Consider the following 15803-nt stretch of genomic DNA (forward strand, 5'->3'; position numbering starts at 1 on the left):
CCCGAAGAAATGGGACATCATTTTATCAGGTAAGAATGTGTTGATGTGTGTATTAACTCAATATTACAGGTTTTTACTGTGGTGACTTTTTAATGCTGTTAGCTAACGCTTTCGTCTTGTTTTTATTGTGTTAGTTTAGCATAATCATCTGCTAAAATGTCTATTGCACATATAGATGTGGCTATCTACGGGTTGGAGATGCACATTTCTCTAGAACAGAGTGTCACGGTGCCTCACGGACCGGTGTTTTGACCGTTCCAATATGGCGGATATCTTCGAACGGTCGCTAATGAGGCATCTATGTATATATACAGCTATGGTTCACACACGTTCAGGCTTTCAGCACAGAGGGATTCGTTAATCCGCCAGTTGACCGAACGCCCACTTACTCACGTCTGCTTTTAAGCCAATCAGTTGCGACTACTGAAGGAATCTCGCGTTACGTGTTTAATATTAATGAGCCGGAAGACGTTCAGTTTGAGCAGCTTACCCAGGATGCTCGGCGTGTCGCTAGCAGAGAAGAATGTGTGACAATGGCAACAAATTCTATAGAGAAGAATCCACATTTCGACTGTCCGTCATGGTAAAAAAGCAAACAAAAACAAACAAACAACAACGCAGTACATTATGGATTTAGTGCATGAAAATAGATTTATCTTATCCAGCATCAAAACGTCAATCTTGCACCGAACTGTTAGCTCTTGCTCTTTAGCAGATAACTCAAACGTGTTTCTTTGTATAGAAGAGTATATCATTTTAATTGATCAAACCAGGGACCATCTCAGAAGCAGAATGTTTTAGTTATGACGATAATCTACACACTGTATGATTTGTGGAGTGAGATAAGCTTATGAATTGTTGATTTCAGGGCAGGGAAGCCTCCAGCAGGAATGCATCTGGACGTGGTGAAAGGAGACAAACTTGTTGAGGTATTGCATTGAGTTTTAACTAAGATTATTGGTTAAAAGTGGACTTGTTAATAATTTAACCATCACAGATTTTTGGTAAATAGTTCTGTTCCCCCAGTCGTCCCAAACCAGTACAGAACGTTATTTTTAATCATCTTGCTGCAAGTCTTTGGATTTTGGTTTTGGTCAAGTCTTTAGTCTTTGGTTAAAAGTGACAACAACTCCAAAAAAGCACAAACATAAGCTCTCTTTTTATATAAACATAACTTAATGGTCGGTCATAAGTTTGGAAGCATTAAAATTGTATTTAATGTTTAAAAAAAAAAAAAGACTTAAAAGGTTAGTTCACCAAAAAATGAAATTGATGTCATTAACTCCTCACCCTAATGTCGTTCCACACCCGTAAGACCTCCGTTCATCTTCACACACAGTTTAAGATATTTTCTATTTAGTTAGACAGCATATCTAAGTGTATGCACACTATACTGTCCATGTCCAGAAAGGGAATAAAAACATCATCAGAGTAGTCCATATGAGACATCAGTTAGTTAATTAGAATCTCTTGAAGCATCGAAAATACATTTTGGTCCAAAAATAACAAAAACTGATGATTCGATGATTCGGATCGCCAGTGTCACGTGATTTCAGCAGTTTGGCATGCGATCCGAATCATTGATCGATTCACTGATTCATAACCGTTTGAATCTTTATTTGAGGTTTGAACACAAACAAGGAAGAGAAGACAATGCTGAATAAAGTCGTAGTTTTTGTTATTTTTGGACCAAAATGTATTTTCGATGCTTCAAGAGACTCTAATTAACCCACTGATGTCTCATATGGACTACTGTGATGATGTTTTTATTCCCTTTCTGGACATGGACAGTATAGTGTGCATACACTTGGATACGCTGTCGGACTAAATCCAAAATATCTTAAACTGTGTCTGAAGACGAACGGAGGTCTTACGGGTGTGGAGCGACATTAGGGTGAGGAGTTAATGACATCAATTTCATTTTTGGGTGAACTAACCCTTTAAGCTCACCAACGCTGTATTTATTTGCTTAGAAAATACAGTATAAACAGTAAAATTGTGAAATTATTACACTTTAAAATAGCTGTTTTCTGTTTTAATATAAAACTGGAGTTATGTTTTTTTTGGTTAATTTATTTGGGATAATTTGTTTGAGCAAGTACACAACCAGCCAGTGTTCAAAACGCTCTCCTTACCTTAGCCCGATTCACAACTTTAGGCGTACACAACCCACAATAAAGATGATAATGCCGCAAATAACTGCAATTACAGGTTTCAAACAGAGATGGTGTTCAAGGGGAAAAACATGCGGACTGCAGCGTTAAAGATGCTCTAGAATAGAAAACTGTATATAGGCTTGTTCGACTTCACCTAGCGATGCGCAGAACGATCGGCGGCTGACTTGAAGCAGTGCATGCCAGTTAGAAATTTTGTCTGACTTGAGACAGCGCCGATGGCACGTGACTGTGACGTATGTCAACAAAGTACCGCGAGAGTGATTCAAGACCAGCTGGCTGATGCAGCCGCTGCAGATTCTTAAAGGGGACTGCAGGAGGCTGCACAACCTCTGATGACGACACAGCTGATCCACGATTGGCCGATTCGCCGTATGACAGTGCTCACATGCGTTTCCTGTTTATTCTAAAACCTTATGTTACGCTAATGCTCACAAATCATTTATTTATAACAGTAAAACCTCTTTTCATGTAGACGCGATGTTATATCATCATGTTTATCAAACTAAAACTGATCAAAACCGTTGACAACACTTCATTGATAGTGTATGTTTATATGTTGAACTTTAATCTTGTCCAAATAGACGCTTTATTAAACAGTATATAAAGTATTGGATGAAAATATCATTTGAAACATCTGTGTATTTGAGAAATATTGCATTTATTTAACTTCAGCTGTGATAAAGTTTGCAAACACAGTGCAAGCGTCACTGCGGGAAGCAGAAAGTGTCCGACTTCACGTCTCCGTTTGCAGCTCCTTCCCGCCTGCACTCGGCTACTCTCGCCGATCGCATGCATCCAGCCGCAGCAGATGTCGAACACACCTTTCACCTTGGTATAGTTGAATAATACGAGTTCTGTTTATGGAACTAACATACCATGAGCCTCAAACATTTTTGTTTCCCCCTTCGTATGTAAATCTTGTATATTAACAAGATTTAACTATTTTAACAGATTTAATCTATATTAACATAACTGAAAATGACGACTAGAATGAAAAACTTGACCAAATCCCCCATTTTCTGTTAAAAGACCGTGTATTCTAGCCATAGTTTTAATTACAATTTTTAAAAACAATCTGGCAACCATCTGCACACAAGCGCTCTCTCTCTTGTGTGTGGATGATCTGAAAATACCAATAAACAAGCAAGCTGCATTTCAGCAATCTCCATTTGAGATATTCTGCTCAGTGTCATTCAGTCGGTCTATGTTTTGTCAGGACTCATGAGCTGTTTGCGATTGTGATTGCTGAATAACTGCACTTGTGTGAGCTACTGAAATGAGCCAATCAGACAAAAGCTCAACATTATTATTCATGACCCTTCAAAATAAGGCAAAAACAGAGCATTTCATTATTGGGACAAATCCTAGGGTTGTAAATGGACCTGTAAAACCGTATCTGGAGTATTTTTCCCCTTACCTAAGCCACATATCCTCAAATTTAAAATGATTAGATCAGTACATTCTATGGCACCTTTAAATGTTTTTGAAAGAATACTCTCAGGGCCCTATTTTAACGATCTGAGCACTTAGGCCATGTCCAAAACCACTTTAGATTTGTGAAGGGTCACGTCACACTGAAAACTGGAGTAGTGATGCTGAAAATACAGCTTTGATCACAGGAATAAATTACATTTTAAAATATTAAAACAAATGATATTTTAAATTGTAATATTAGTTGTTTCACAAAATTGTACCTTTTTATCTTGATGTTTCCAAACGTTTGACTAGTACTGTTTGATGGTTTTATTTAATTATTTGGGTGAACCTTTCCTTGCGATTGACCGTTTTTCAGCATGCGACAGGGATGCACCAGATACTGACCTGACGCCTGCAGCTCAGTTGAGTCTTTTATTTCTTCCCAAACTGATGCGTGCGTGACCGTGGCTGTCAGGTCCAAAGTGGTGCTACAGAAACACAAGACCCTGAGATTTAAGCTCTGAGAGAGGAGTCACTCTTCAGGTGTTATAACTCTAGGGCACATTGTGACATGTTCTGTGTACTTCTGAAGGGCTGGGGTGCAGGACAAAATACTGGGATGGTGGTTTATTATATCATGGACAATCACAATATAGTAGTTTAGCTTGTGCTTTATATACAGTGCCATTCAAAGTGGTGTCTGAGAACATTTAAGGCAAGACACCACAGGTGATTAGGGGAACATTTTTAACCAGTAGAAATCGCCTTACTTTCTCCAGTTGACAGATGCACTTTTAATGGACTTCAAAAACAGAGCAACAGTCACTGCCATTATAAAAGCTTGGAGGAGCCAGGACATTTTTAATATAAATCTGATTGTATTCGTCTGAAAGAAGAATGTCTTATATATTCGGGATGCAACAATATACAGTTAGTCCACGGTTCAATACATACCTCGGTTTTTAACTACGGTTTTTGGTTCGGTTTGTTTTTTTTGCTATTCTATTCTTAGGCGACAGGATCAGAAAGAGGTTAAGGAGAAAATGTTTTTATTGCAATACTCTTGCTTTATTTTACTTAAAAGACTTGAAAAACCAAACTTAAACTTAAAACCTTACTTAAAAAACCCTTATACACATTCCTAGTGTATTGTATAATATAAAATAAATGTATATAAAGATTTACAGTGGCAGCTCAGATGTATAGTAGTATTTAAGTATGAAATTGAATGAATAAATGTAGGCTAAAATTAAAACTACATAGTCTTTAGTATACAATATATATTGATTAAAAGCTACTGTATTAAAGGTATTTTATTATTAATATTAGAACAGTGAGTGATTTTTTTTTTTTTTTTCTCTGTCTTTTGTTTTATTGTTTTATTAACATAATTTTAGAGGTGAACTGTCCCTTTAAGGACAAGCGTTCTGCGCTGCTGTCAATTTAAGACCTGCTCGCATCTCTTTTACAGACACACACAATTTTACTTTCACTTCAGACACAGGAGAGTGTGTTATGGAAGCAAAATAGCTCAGTTTACTAGTGCTTGACCAAACAGTGGTTTTCACTGTAGTGTCTTGCCTTCATTTCTGAAATTCAAGTATAAATAACTAAATAAATGCAGCAGTACAAGTTTTTTTTCATTGGGCTTGTTTCTGCAAAAAGGTATTTTTCCGTTTTTGGGACTTGGACAAAACCAACGATTAACGTCATCTCCTTTGGGTTAACTCGTTTCTACAGTCATAATTTATATACAATATTTATATTCCTGATCGTGTGTTGTCAAAGTTGTTTTGAGCACACAAAACCAGTTTGAAAGTAAGCCGCCTACTGAAGCCATCTCTCTGCAGAAACTGATCATTGACGAAAAGAAGTATTATTTGTTTGGGAGGAACCCAGACATCTGCGACTTCACCATCGACCATCAGTCGTGCTCCCGCGTCCACGCGGCCCTCGTCTACCACAGGCATCTGAAGCGGGTGTTTCTCATCGACCTTAACAGCAGTAAGTGCATCCAGACACTTGTCACGTCAATCAGATTAACAGTAAACGAGACTCTAAGCAAGCTTGTATGTTGGCGTCCTGCAGCACATGGGACATTCCTCGGGCACATTCGCCTGGAGCCCCACAAGCCCCAGCAAGTTCCCATCGACTCAACTATGTCGTTTGGCGCATCCACTCGTGTCTACACCATTCGGGAGAAACCTCAGAGTCAGCCGGGCTCTGGGGTCGGAGAGAGTAAAACTGGTGATGACGAGGAGCTGAAGGGACTTCTGGGACTTCCAGAGGAAGAAACCGAACTGGAGGTACATACTAGTTTATTCCTATTCATTTTTTACATGATAGAATCATCAGAACTGAAATAACAAGTATGGTAATTCTGTTCTGAAGGGGTCAATATCACTGCTCATTTCTGTGCTAGTGTTAGTTTTGTCAGCTTTCCTTTTTTGTTTAGTCTTCGTTCTGTCAAATGTACTTTTTAGTCCTGTTTTTTTTTTTTTTTTTTTTTTTTCCAAGTTTTAGTTGACTTGTGCTGAGTTCACACCACGATTTTAACCCCATGTTTGATTGGCTGACAGGTTTTGTGAAATCAGACAAATGCTTGAAATCATAGGCAAAGTGACAATCACACTGTGTGAATTATCAAAGGCTCGATCTGAGAGAATCGCGACACCCGTGAGATATTTGGCATGCTAAATATCTGAAGCTGTCTGACTGAAAATTACATCGGCAATGACCGACATCCAATGAGAGAGTGAGATACAGGGCCGCAGGAGGTTTGAGGAGTTATAGACCAGAATATCAATATTTTAATATATATATTTACAATTCTATCAAACAGAAACAAAGTACAAACATTTGCTTTACCAGCTGCCCATTGCAAAATGATTTATTTACCTCTACTATCCTTGCTTCTCAAATCTTCCCATTTCCTCCTGGTCCTACTAGACTAGACATGCGGAAACATTATTGGATAATTCTAAAATAACTTCCATTTCTCTGGGCCAATCGGAATCTTAGCTCACTTGCGTCAGAATCTTGAAGCACACAGCGTCAACTGAGCTCGCCATCGCCAGTGAATGAGACGCCTGGCTACCACGCGAGTCTGACGGATGGAAGGAAGCAAGCTTAGTGTTCAATTCAAGCATGGGTGTAGATTACGGGGGGGACGTGTCCCCCGCACTTTTAAAGCTACACTGTGTAACTTTTAGTTTATTCTTAGCTAAAATCACTTAGTTCTTTAAAAAATATATGTGCTCATTAATGTATATTTACTTCTTTCAAGTAATAATGCATTCTCGTAATTTTATAATATACCATTGAAAATACATAAGTGTTGAGGGTTCGGATGGCGGTCGCCATGTTGCTCCTCCATCTTGAAAGCACATTTGCCAAAGAGGGACATACCCGTAAATTCAAGCTTCGCTTTTCGCGTTTTTACACTCGATGGCACTGTGTCGAATGTGAAGAGGGGGACTGCTTGAGGCTGCTATATGATGATGGAGGATCACTCTTAAGCCCCTTTCACACTGCACATCGGACCCGCAATATTCCCGGGTCGCCTTCTTGCTCACTGCAATGATACAGACATCATAAAGTTATCACACAATTAATCTGGCAGGATCATTTTATTTAGCGAAATATCTCACCATTCACTGACGCCCAGGTCGCACACGGTCAACCATTATTGTGTTCGGTCTAAAACACAACTCCACTTGAGTTTTGCGACAGGACAACAATTGCAAGTACATTTTCTGTCATCCTTGCGGGATTGTGATATGAAGTGTACAAAGTAACATATTTTAGCAATTGTGTGAACGTGAATAGCATATACCTGGCACAATACCTGTATAAAGATGATATCTATTGGTACACTATGCGTCACATGACTTAACATGCGTCATCTACATGCGTCAGGCCAAAACGGAGAGATAAAGATGCGTTTTTAAACAAAAACGTATTGGAGTGAACATGGCTGAAGATAACTTTTTTTTAAATGTTGTCTTATGAAGCAGATATGCCTGTATGCGCTCACAGCTTTTTTTTATTGAGGTGGGAACATTGAGCGTGCACCGGAATGGGGATCTGGTTTTCAGCCTCTTAAAATAAATAAAACCGCTTCACTACTGAAAGCTATATTATTTTTCTCAGCAATGAGGTGATTACTTTGCTGTAATTAAAGCAACTAGCTATTAGGCTGCTTGTGCTCTCTGATTGCAAAGATGAAGTAAAACATCAGGCAGAAAATGTGTCTCTTTAGGAAAGTGGCTATGATTACGGGTTAGTTAAAAAAATGTAAATTCTGTCATTAATTGTCTCACCCTCATGTCTTTCATCTTTAGAACACAAATGAAGATATTTTGGATAAAATCTGAGCCTCCATAGACAGCTATTTAATTAACATTTTCAAGGCCCATAAAGGCAATGACATTGTTAGAATAATCCATGTGACTTCAGTGGTTTAACCTTAATGTCATGAAGCGTTGAGAATAGGAAATCGATTTACGATTTTAATTGAATTTTTCACCCTCCTACTTAAAGTTAAAACTTGTTGTAAATAATTTTTGTCATCTGCAGATTGATTTTTTTTGTTTAGGTAAAATATTTGTGGCTTTGTAGAGTACCTACCTGAGGTGCAAAACTTTCAGCATGTGAATAACCCCAGACTATTCCACAGTATAAATGGGCACCATATCTTTTGTAATATACAGTATACATATCAAAGGTTTATTGATATGCAGATCAAATTAACCTTTATTAAAACTGGTAATGTGCAAAAAAGGTATTGGGAAAATTGAAATGTTATGCTCTTATTAAATACAGATTACCGTTGCTCTTCAAAAGTCTCACACTGAACTTATCGACAGCTTCAGTGATTATTAAAGGAGCTCTTTACTACACAATTTTAAGAAAAGTTTAGTTTTTCCTGAGACTTTTCTCCATAAATTAGGGAGTGGAAATGGCTAATAAATCAATAAGTGCTCTTCTGCTGGTTATAGTGGTGGGCATTTCATATCTTTAAAAAACAAAAAACAAAAAATTTGCCACAAAATAGATTACGCATTTAAAAAACAAAACAAAAAATATTCAACTATTTCTTTCACAAGACCCCTTTAAACTTTTAGTTTTACAAACCATCACATTAAAAATAACATTACAATTGGATATCTAGAGCTTTGAAGTGCTGGAAATAAGTGTGAAGCTCTTGAAAACCATTGGAAAGTGAAAATCTCAAAAGGTTGTACGAATCCTAAGATAAATAATGACAAGAACAACATTAAATCCATGTGGTTTTACTACAGTAAATCATGGTGAATGTTGGGGATTTGTGACTGAAACCCCTGACCTTCAATCAGCTCTGTTTGATCTGATATCTGTGGTTTATAACAGAATTCTGCGCCGAACGCTTCCACTAGATCACAGTAGCGATGTTATTAATTCTGTGGTGAATTTAAACGCTCTCTCACTGGATCTCCAGCGCTGTGTTTGATTCGTGCCTGTCACGAGATCGGCCCGTGTATGAGCTTGTTGTCAACGCAGCTCAAATGAGTAGCGCGGTTCCGTTCAGACTTCAAACACACTTTGCTATTCTGTGAAAAACTGAACCAATTATGAATGACACTGTATGTTGTTAGACGCCATCCTTGTTGTTTGTGTATCTCTGTGGCAAATGCGCACGGGGAGGGCTGAACCATTACAGGAGTCCAGAGGGGAGCGTCTGTGGATAAAGTCTGTGGTTTAAAGAGAAAACCGCCCAGCCCTAGTTGAGAATACTTTGTGTGCAAAAAACACAAAAATAACTTAATTCAACAACTACTTCATGGTGCTTATGGTGCAGTGTGAACAGTTCGCTTCGTCCACCACTGTGATACGCCAACAAAGACTGTTGAGTTCACGCTCAATACGTTTTGGGAATGTCATGTGGCACAGGTAGCAAGAACTGCCCCACTGATTACAAGAGAAACATGCGAGCGCCCTTCACACTATCCAAAATAACTGCTGAGAAGAACAGCATGCAGCCTTCAAATAATTTCTGACATGTCTTTGTTTGCATTTACACTCCAAAACTTGATCTATTTTGGCTTATTTTTGGTCCTTTGCTCTGGTTATCTTTTTCATTTAGGGCTACTTGATTATGGTCATAATAATTATTTTGATCAGTATTTTAATAATTATTTAGCATGTTTAGGTGTGTGTTAGAACCAAAATTTGGCAGTTTTATATAGTCAAGTATGTAGATGATTTCCTAGAAATTCTCAAGGTTTAATCTACACTCACCTAAAGGATTATTAGGAACACCTGTTCAATTTCTCATTAATGCAATTATCTAATTAATCAATCACATTGCAGTTGCTTCGATACATTTAGGGGTGTGGTCCTGGTCAAGACAATCTCCTGAACTATAAACTGAATGTCAGAATGGGAAAGAAAAGTGATTTAAGACATTTTGAGCGTGGCATGGTTGTTGGTGCCAGACGGGCCGGTCTGAGTATTTCACAATCTGCTCAGTTACTGGGATTTTCACACACAACCATTTCTAGGGTTTACAAAGAATGGTGTGAAAAGGGAAAAACATCCAGTATGCAGCAGTCCTGTGGGAGAAAATGTCTTGTTGATGCTCGAGGTCAGAGGAGAATGGGCCGACTGATTCAAGCTGATAGAAGAGCAACTTTGACTGAAATAACCACTCGTTACAACCGGGACAGCCAAAGCATTTGTGAAGCCACAACACATACAACATTGGACAGTTGAAGACTTCTGCTGTTGTAGTGGATGGGCTACAACAGCAGAAGACCCCACCGGGTACCACTCATCTCTACTACAAATTGGAAAAAGAGGCTACAATTTGCACAGGCTCACCAAAATTGGACAGTTGAAGACTGGAAAAATGTTGCCTGGTCTGATGAGTCTTGATTTCTGTTGAGACATTCAGATGGTAGAGTCAGAATTTGGCGTAAGCAGAATGAGAACATGGATCCATCATGCCTTGTTACCACTGTGCAGGCTGGTGGTGGTGGTGTAATGGTGTGGGGGATGTTTTCTTGGCACACTTTAGGCCCCTTAGTGCCAATTGGGCATCGTTTAAATGCCACGGCCTACCTGAGCATTGTTTCTGACCATGTCCATCCCTTTATGACCATCATGTACCCATCCTCTGATGGCTACTTCCAGCAGGATAATGCACCATGTCACAAAGCTCGAATAATTTCAAATTGGTTTCTTGAACATGACAGTGAGTTCAGTGTACTAAAATGGCCCCCACAGTCACCTGATCTCAACCCAATAGAGCATCTTTGGGATGTGGTGGAACGGGAGCTTCGTGCCCTGGATGTGCATCCCACAAATCTCTATCAACTGCAAGATGCTATCCTATCAATATGGGCCAACATTTCTAAAGAATGCTTTCAGCACCTTGTTGAATCAAAGCCACGTAGAATTAAGGCAGTTCTGAAGGCGAAAGGAGGTCAAACACAGTATTAGTATGGTGTTCCTAATAATCCTTTAGCAAGTGTATAATTTCAGTTATTTAGCTGTTTTCAGGCTTTTGATTAAACTTGCATATATTGCAATGAATAGATTTTGCAGTGAATGAAGTGCAATAAATGTTTTTAATAAATATATTTTTTTTTCTGTTTGGCTCTTTTGGCAGAACCTTACTGAGTTCAACACCGCTCATAACAAACGCATCTCCACCCTGACCATAGAAGAGGGCAACCTGGATATTCAAAGGCCCAAGAGGAAGAGGAAGAACTCCAGAGTGACCTTCAATGAAGAGGATGAGGTCATTAACCCAGGTAGAGTGAGCAGCCATAACGCACCTGAACCATAATCAACCACTAACCCGTGTTGAGTAACCAGCAAAATACCAGAAGTGGCACATTATTAGACCGTTTTCTAAGACTGTATGATGTATTAAAACCGTACTATAGCATAATGCGGTTATTAATTCACAAAGGCTGCGATTAGAGTAAAAAAAAATATATACTCTGCTCGCATGTATTAAACGAGTGATGAGACCCCATGCCTGGCCAGATTCGCCTGGAACTCGTGCTTCATCGGTTGCGGTTACAAAATTTGACCAAGCTAAATGGGGTCTTGCACACTCCGCATTGATGTCATTTTTGCCGCGCGTACCCTCGCGTCGAGTATAGACAAGCTAACGTTACACTGAAGTTGGCAGTTTGATAAACACAAGTTAATTCTTCAGTTCAATCTTTGTGTGCTAAAAAGGCACATGCGTTCCTTTAGAGGCAGCAATACACGTTCTCCTTTTTTTGCCAAATAAATGAAAAGCATGTCATCAATGCCTTCTCTCTTGCTTTTATCAAAATCTCACCTAGCTTTCCTCAGAGATGGTCAAGTCAAGCATGATTACATGATATAACATTTTTTTTAATACTGTATCCTAAATTGTGGATAATTAAGCTATATATCATATGCTGAAGGACATTTCTGCAGTGTTAACGATTGAAAGAAAAAACAAAAAGAACCGTACAGAACCGAAAACTGTGATACAAACCGAGCCGAACCGTGGGTTTTGTGAACCGTGCCACTCCTAATATGCACTTAAAACACAATCATCTGTTGCAGGTTTCATCCATTTATTTATTGTTTTTGGTATTTATTCAAATTCTTTTTTGTGAACAGTGAGAGTCCTTTGCTTTTATTGTTTTTGGTTGTTTTTGTTCATTTTATTGTGAATATTTAAAATGTTTTCCATTTTCAGTGTTTAGTCTTTAGAAATAAAAGTTTATTGATCTTTGAAAAGGGGTACCTGCATTATTATGCCAATATAATTTTTTTTTTTAGATGAAAATGGTTTCAGAACGACAATATTAATGTCTATCGCACTAATTTTAGCACTTTGAGATTTTGTTTAATATAAAGTGCATTATAAATAAAATTTATTATTATTATTATAATTAATTTCTTGGCCAATTTATCGTCCAGCAAAATTTCAGCGCTGTGTTTCTACTCTGGAGTCATCTGGAGCACTCCTTTCTATTTAAGTCGGCTTAATTCATCGGCTGTTGAAGTTGAATAAATCCCTTCATCCAGGTTGCGACTACTTTCATTCCATCCCCAAATTTAAGATCTCATAAAATGATAATTAAGAGTTAGACCATTTTAAGATGTTTTAGATATGTATTGACCTTACATTTTTATAAAACAGAATTCAAGACCTGCCAGAGAATGTGTCTGAGAGGAAGATTATCACAAAAATGCCTAAATATTGTTTTGTTAATCATAAAAAGCTGTTGTTTGACTCGTGTTGTGACGCTTTTCTACCTTTTTACCGGTGTTTGTGTTGTTAACTTTTAGAGGACATCGACCCCTCTGTCGGGCGTTTCAGAAACATGGTCTCAACAGCTGTCGTTCCTATTAAGGTAACTTCTTCATATTTCGAGTCGTTCAGCCGAGAGCTAAAAGGAAGCGTGATTTACATGTCTGTGTTTTAACCAACAGAGGAAGAAAATGGGCGGTAGCAATGCGCTGGGAGTCGAGGAAACCGTAACGCGACACATGCACGCGTTTCCCTTGCAAAGTGGACTCTACAGAGACCTTCCTCCTGCGGGTCATGAAGCTCAGTCGGCCGGAGCTCCAGGTGGAGCCACAATCCTGGGAGGACTGCCGTTACCCCAGCCGAACCCTGCCCCGGATGTAGATCTGGCCCACGAGGCGCCGCCACCCCCGCTTAAGCTCAATCCCACGCCTTTAACCGGCCCGTACGTCTCCGAGCTCCTCAATGAACCCCGCAAGAAGAAGTACGCTAAAGAGGCGTGGCCTGGCAAGAAGCCTACCCCATCTCTGCTCATTTAGCTGCGTATTAATAATAATAATAATATAGGATGTGGCTGACTCTTCTATCCTCATGAACTTTTTCTTGAAGCAGCTGGCACACGGGCTTTGACTTCTACTAAAGAATCTGCTTTAATGTGAGAAATGTACATTTTAAAGGAATGGTTCTACCAAAAATGAACACATGTCATTCCAGACTGGTATTATTTTCTGAATTTGATGACAAAAGACAGAATCTCCTCATTTGCGCAATTCATTTCAATTTAAAAATTGCATTTTGTTCTGTTCCTCACAACAGATAATCAGCCATTTTATGTAAAAGAGCTGTGATGCACAGAAACAAACAGGGTCAGGGGGATATAAGGACGAGTAAATTCATTTTTGGTCGAACTGTTCCTTTAAAAAGCCTGTGTAATGGACATAATGAAAAGTCATTGGACCCAAATAGCGAAATGAATCATATTTAGCCTGAGAGGGTTATTCTTTTATAGTGTACTCTCTCTTTTTTTATATCACTATTTATGTAAAATGTTTACAAGGACAGGCTTTTTATGTACACATTTTGAAACCATTAGCTGTTATTAATGCAGATGAGCTAGATCTTCCACAAACCTGTACTAGTCTTCAAAACAGGTGAAAATCCACATTACTGTAACACTTTACCTGTGAGCAGATTTTGACCTTCGTATTATTCCTGTTAATATACGAGCAGAGTGAAGTGTTTCAGATGAACTGTCAGCTGATGGTAAAGTTCATCAGGTGTCTTCACTGTTAAAAAAAACAAGTTTTATACTCTTATGTTCTGTTTGGTACATTTGTTTGTACATATCACACAATAAAACCCAGTGTATTTTTTATATATTTAAAATTTGTAATGAACAATTTCAGACTTTGTGTGTGTGTGTAATAGAGATGCATGCTGGGAAGAATGCTACAATAATTCCTAGTAATCCATCTCAAGAACAAAAACAAATGTTGCATTTAAAGCGTAGCTATAAGTCTAAAATGGAGCGATACAATTCTGGAAACGTTTTCACATTCATTTTCTCCTGGGTTTCCGTTGTCCGGTAATTACCGGACATTGGCCGGGAAAAAAATTAAATGTCCGACAAAATGAAATCTTTTCGGTCAAATTGTCAGATTAAAACTGCCTCTTATCGATACCGTAAGCCTGCGACGTGATGCCCTCGCTGTCATGACAGTGCTCCGTGGCTATGGAGGATTGCAATTCTCCACAGCCTGCGAAGCAGAGTAGGCTATGTGAGCGGAGCGGAGCGGCGAGATTTTGAATGGAGTGAGGAGCGATTTTTTTAAAAGTCGGAGCGTTGTGGTTTTTACTCGCTCCGAGAGCGCTCCACTACCGCTCCATCACGAGAACAATTTATGACAACGGGCCGGCACAGCACTACATTTTTCGCCAGAACTAGAGCGTAGATCGGCTCAAAAAAATAAAGCCCAACCCTACCCGAGCCCATGCACCCAAGAGACCGGCCCTGCCCGTGTAAGTATCGAGAACGAGCCTGTAATGACTAATTAGCGGAGCGGAGCCGGTGTGATCAGCTCAATAATCCGCAGGCGCGCGCTCATGAACCCATCGGTAAAATGATGTTCGTTCAAATCCAGCTCAGACATGACATAAATCTGTAGCTTACTATAGGCTACTTGTTGTAGCCATTAAACAATGTTTTTTTTTCTTCATATTTATGTTTAAATATTATAATATTATTTTTAGATTTCATCTGATTATGATGGCTATAAGTGCAAAGATGCAAGTGGGTCAGAAATTATTTTGGTGGTTATATTTAGTTTAATATTAAGTTTTGTTTTGTAAAAAGCCTTTCTTTCGTTTTGTACAAATTGTCTCTTAATTTTAATAAAGGTTTCTTCGGTTAATTGCATGTATTTAATAAATAAGATATAAATAAGTAGACTAGGTCGCGGAAGCCATCGCTTTCATTGCTCATTAACTGAAGCACGTCTCAAATAAACTGAAACTCAGCAGGCTTGCCTCACAGACATGAGGAATATGTAGCCTAATATGTGTAGGAACGAAAAGATTTAAATAAGCACATAGTGCAGTGTTCAGAACTCACGGTAAACAACCAGCTTGATACAGATGATCACGGCGATGGGCATGAGGGATGTTAAAGTTTAAGGGAATTTTTTATTTTTTTTTACCTTCTACTGAATATGATCGGGTGCAAGCACATTTTAAACAGGTAGCACTTATTCACACAGTAATTTTGTGAATAAGTAATTTTGTCGTTTTCTTTAATGCATTCAAAAACATCTTGTAGTGCTTACCTGCTTACAGTTATCAGTATACTGTTATATTCTATTATATGATTTTGTCATTTCACACGGTGGCCAATTTAAATGTTACCAACTAAATGAGACATGCTGAGTTTA

The 15803-nt window shown here is 38.6% G+C and overlaps 1 protein-coding gene and 1 non-coding gene across 2 annotated transcripts; both read left to right on the plus strand.

The window, feature by feature from the left end:
• Window positions 1-429: 429 nt before the first annotated feature.
• Window positions 430-14372, plus strand: ppp1r8b (protein phosphatase 1, regulatory subunit 8b). Its single transcript, XM_067449329.1, has 7 exons — window positions 430-583; window positions 869-929; window positions 5444-5597; window positions 5682-5899; window positions 11245-11389; window positions 12918-12982; window positions 13062-14372. The coding sequence occupies exons 1-7, from the start codon at window positions 534-536 to the stop codon at window positions 13413-13415; spliced, it is 1047 nt and encodes a 348-aa protein (XP_067305430.1). The 5' UTR covers window positions 430-533; the 3' UTR covers window positions 13416-14372.
• On the plus strand, window positions 3982-4160 carry LOC137083982 (small Cajal body-specific RNA 1). Its single transcript, XR_010906676.1, has one exon. It is a non-coding gene; the product is annotated as a small Cajal body-specific RNA 1 (non-coding RNA).
• Window positions 14373-15803: the final 1431 nt, after the last annotated feature.

The sequence above is a fragment of the Pseudorasbora parva genome, chromosome 7, assembly GCF_024679245.1.
Source record: "Pseudorasbora parva isolate DD20220531a chromosome 7, ASM2467924v1, whole genome shotgun sequence".
NCBI classification, from domain to species: domain Eukaryota; kingdom Metazoa; phylum Chordata; class Actinopteri; order Cypriniformes; family Gobionidae; genus Pseudorasbora; species Pseudorasbora parva.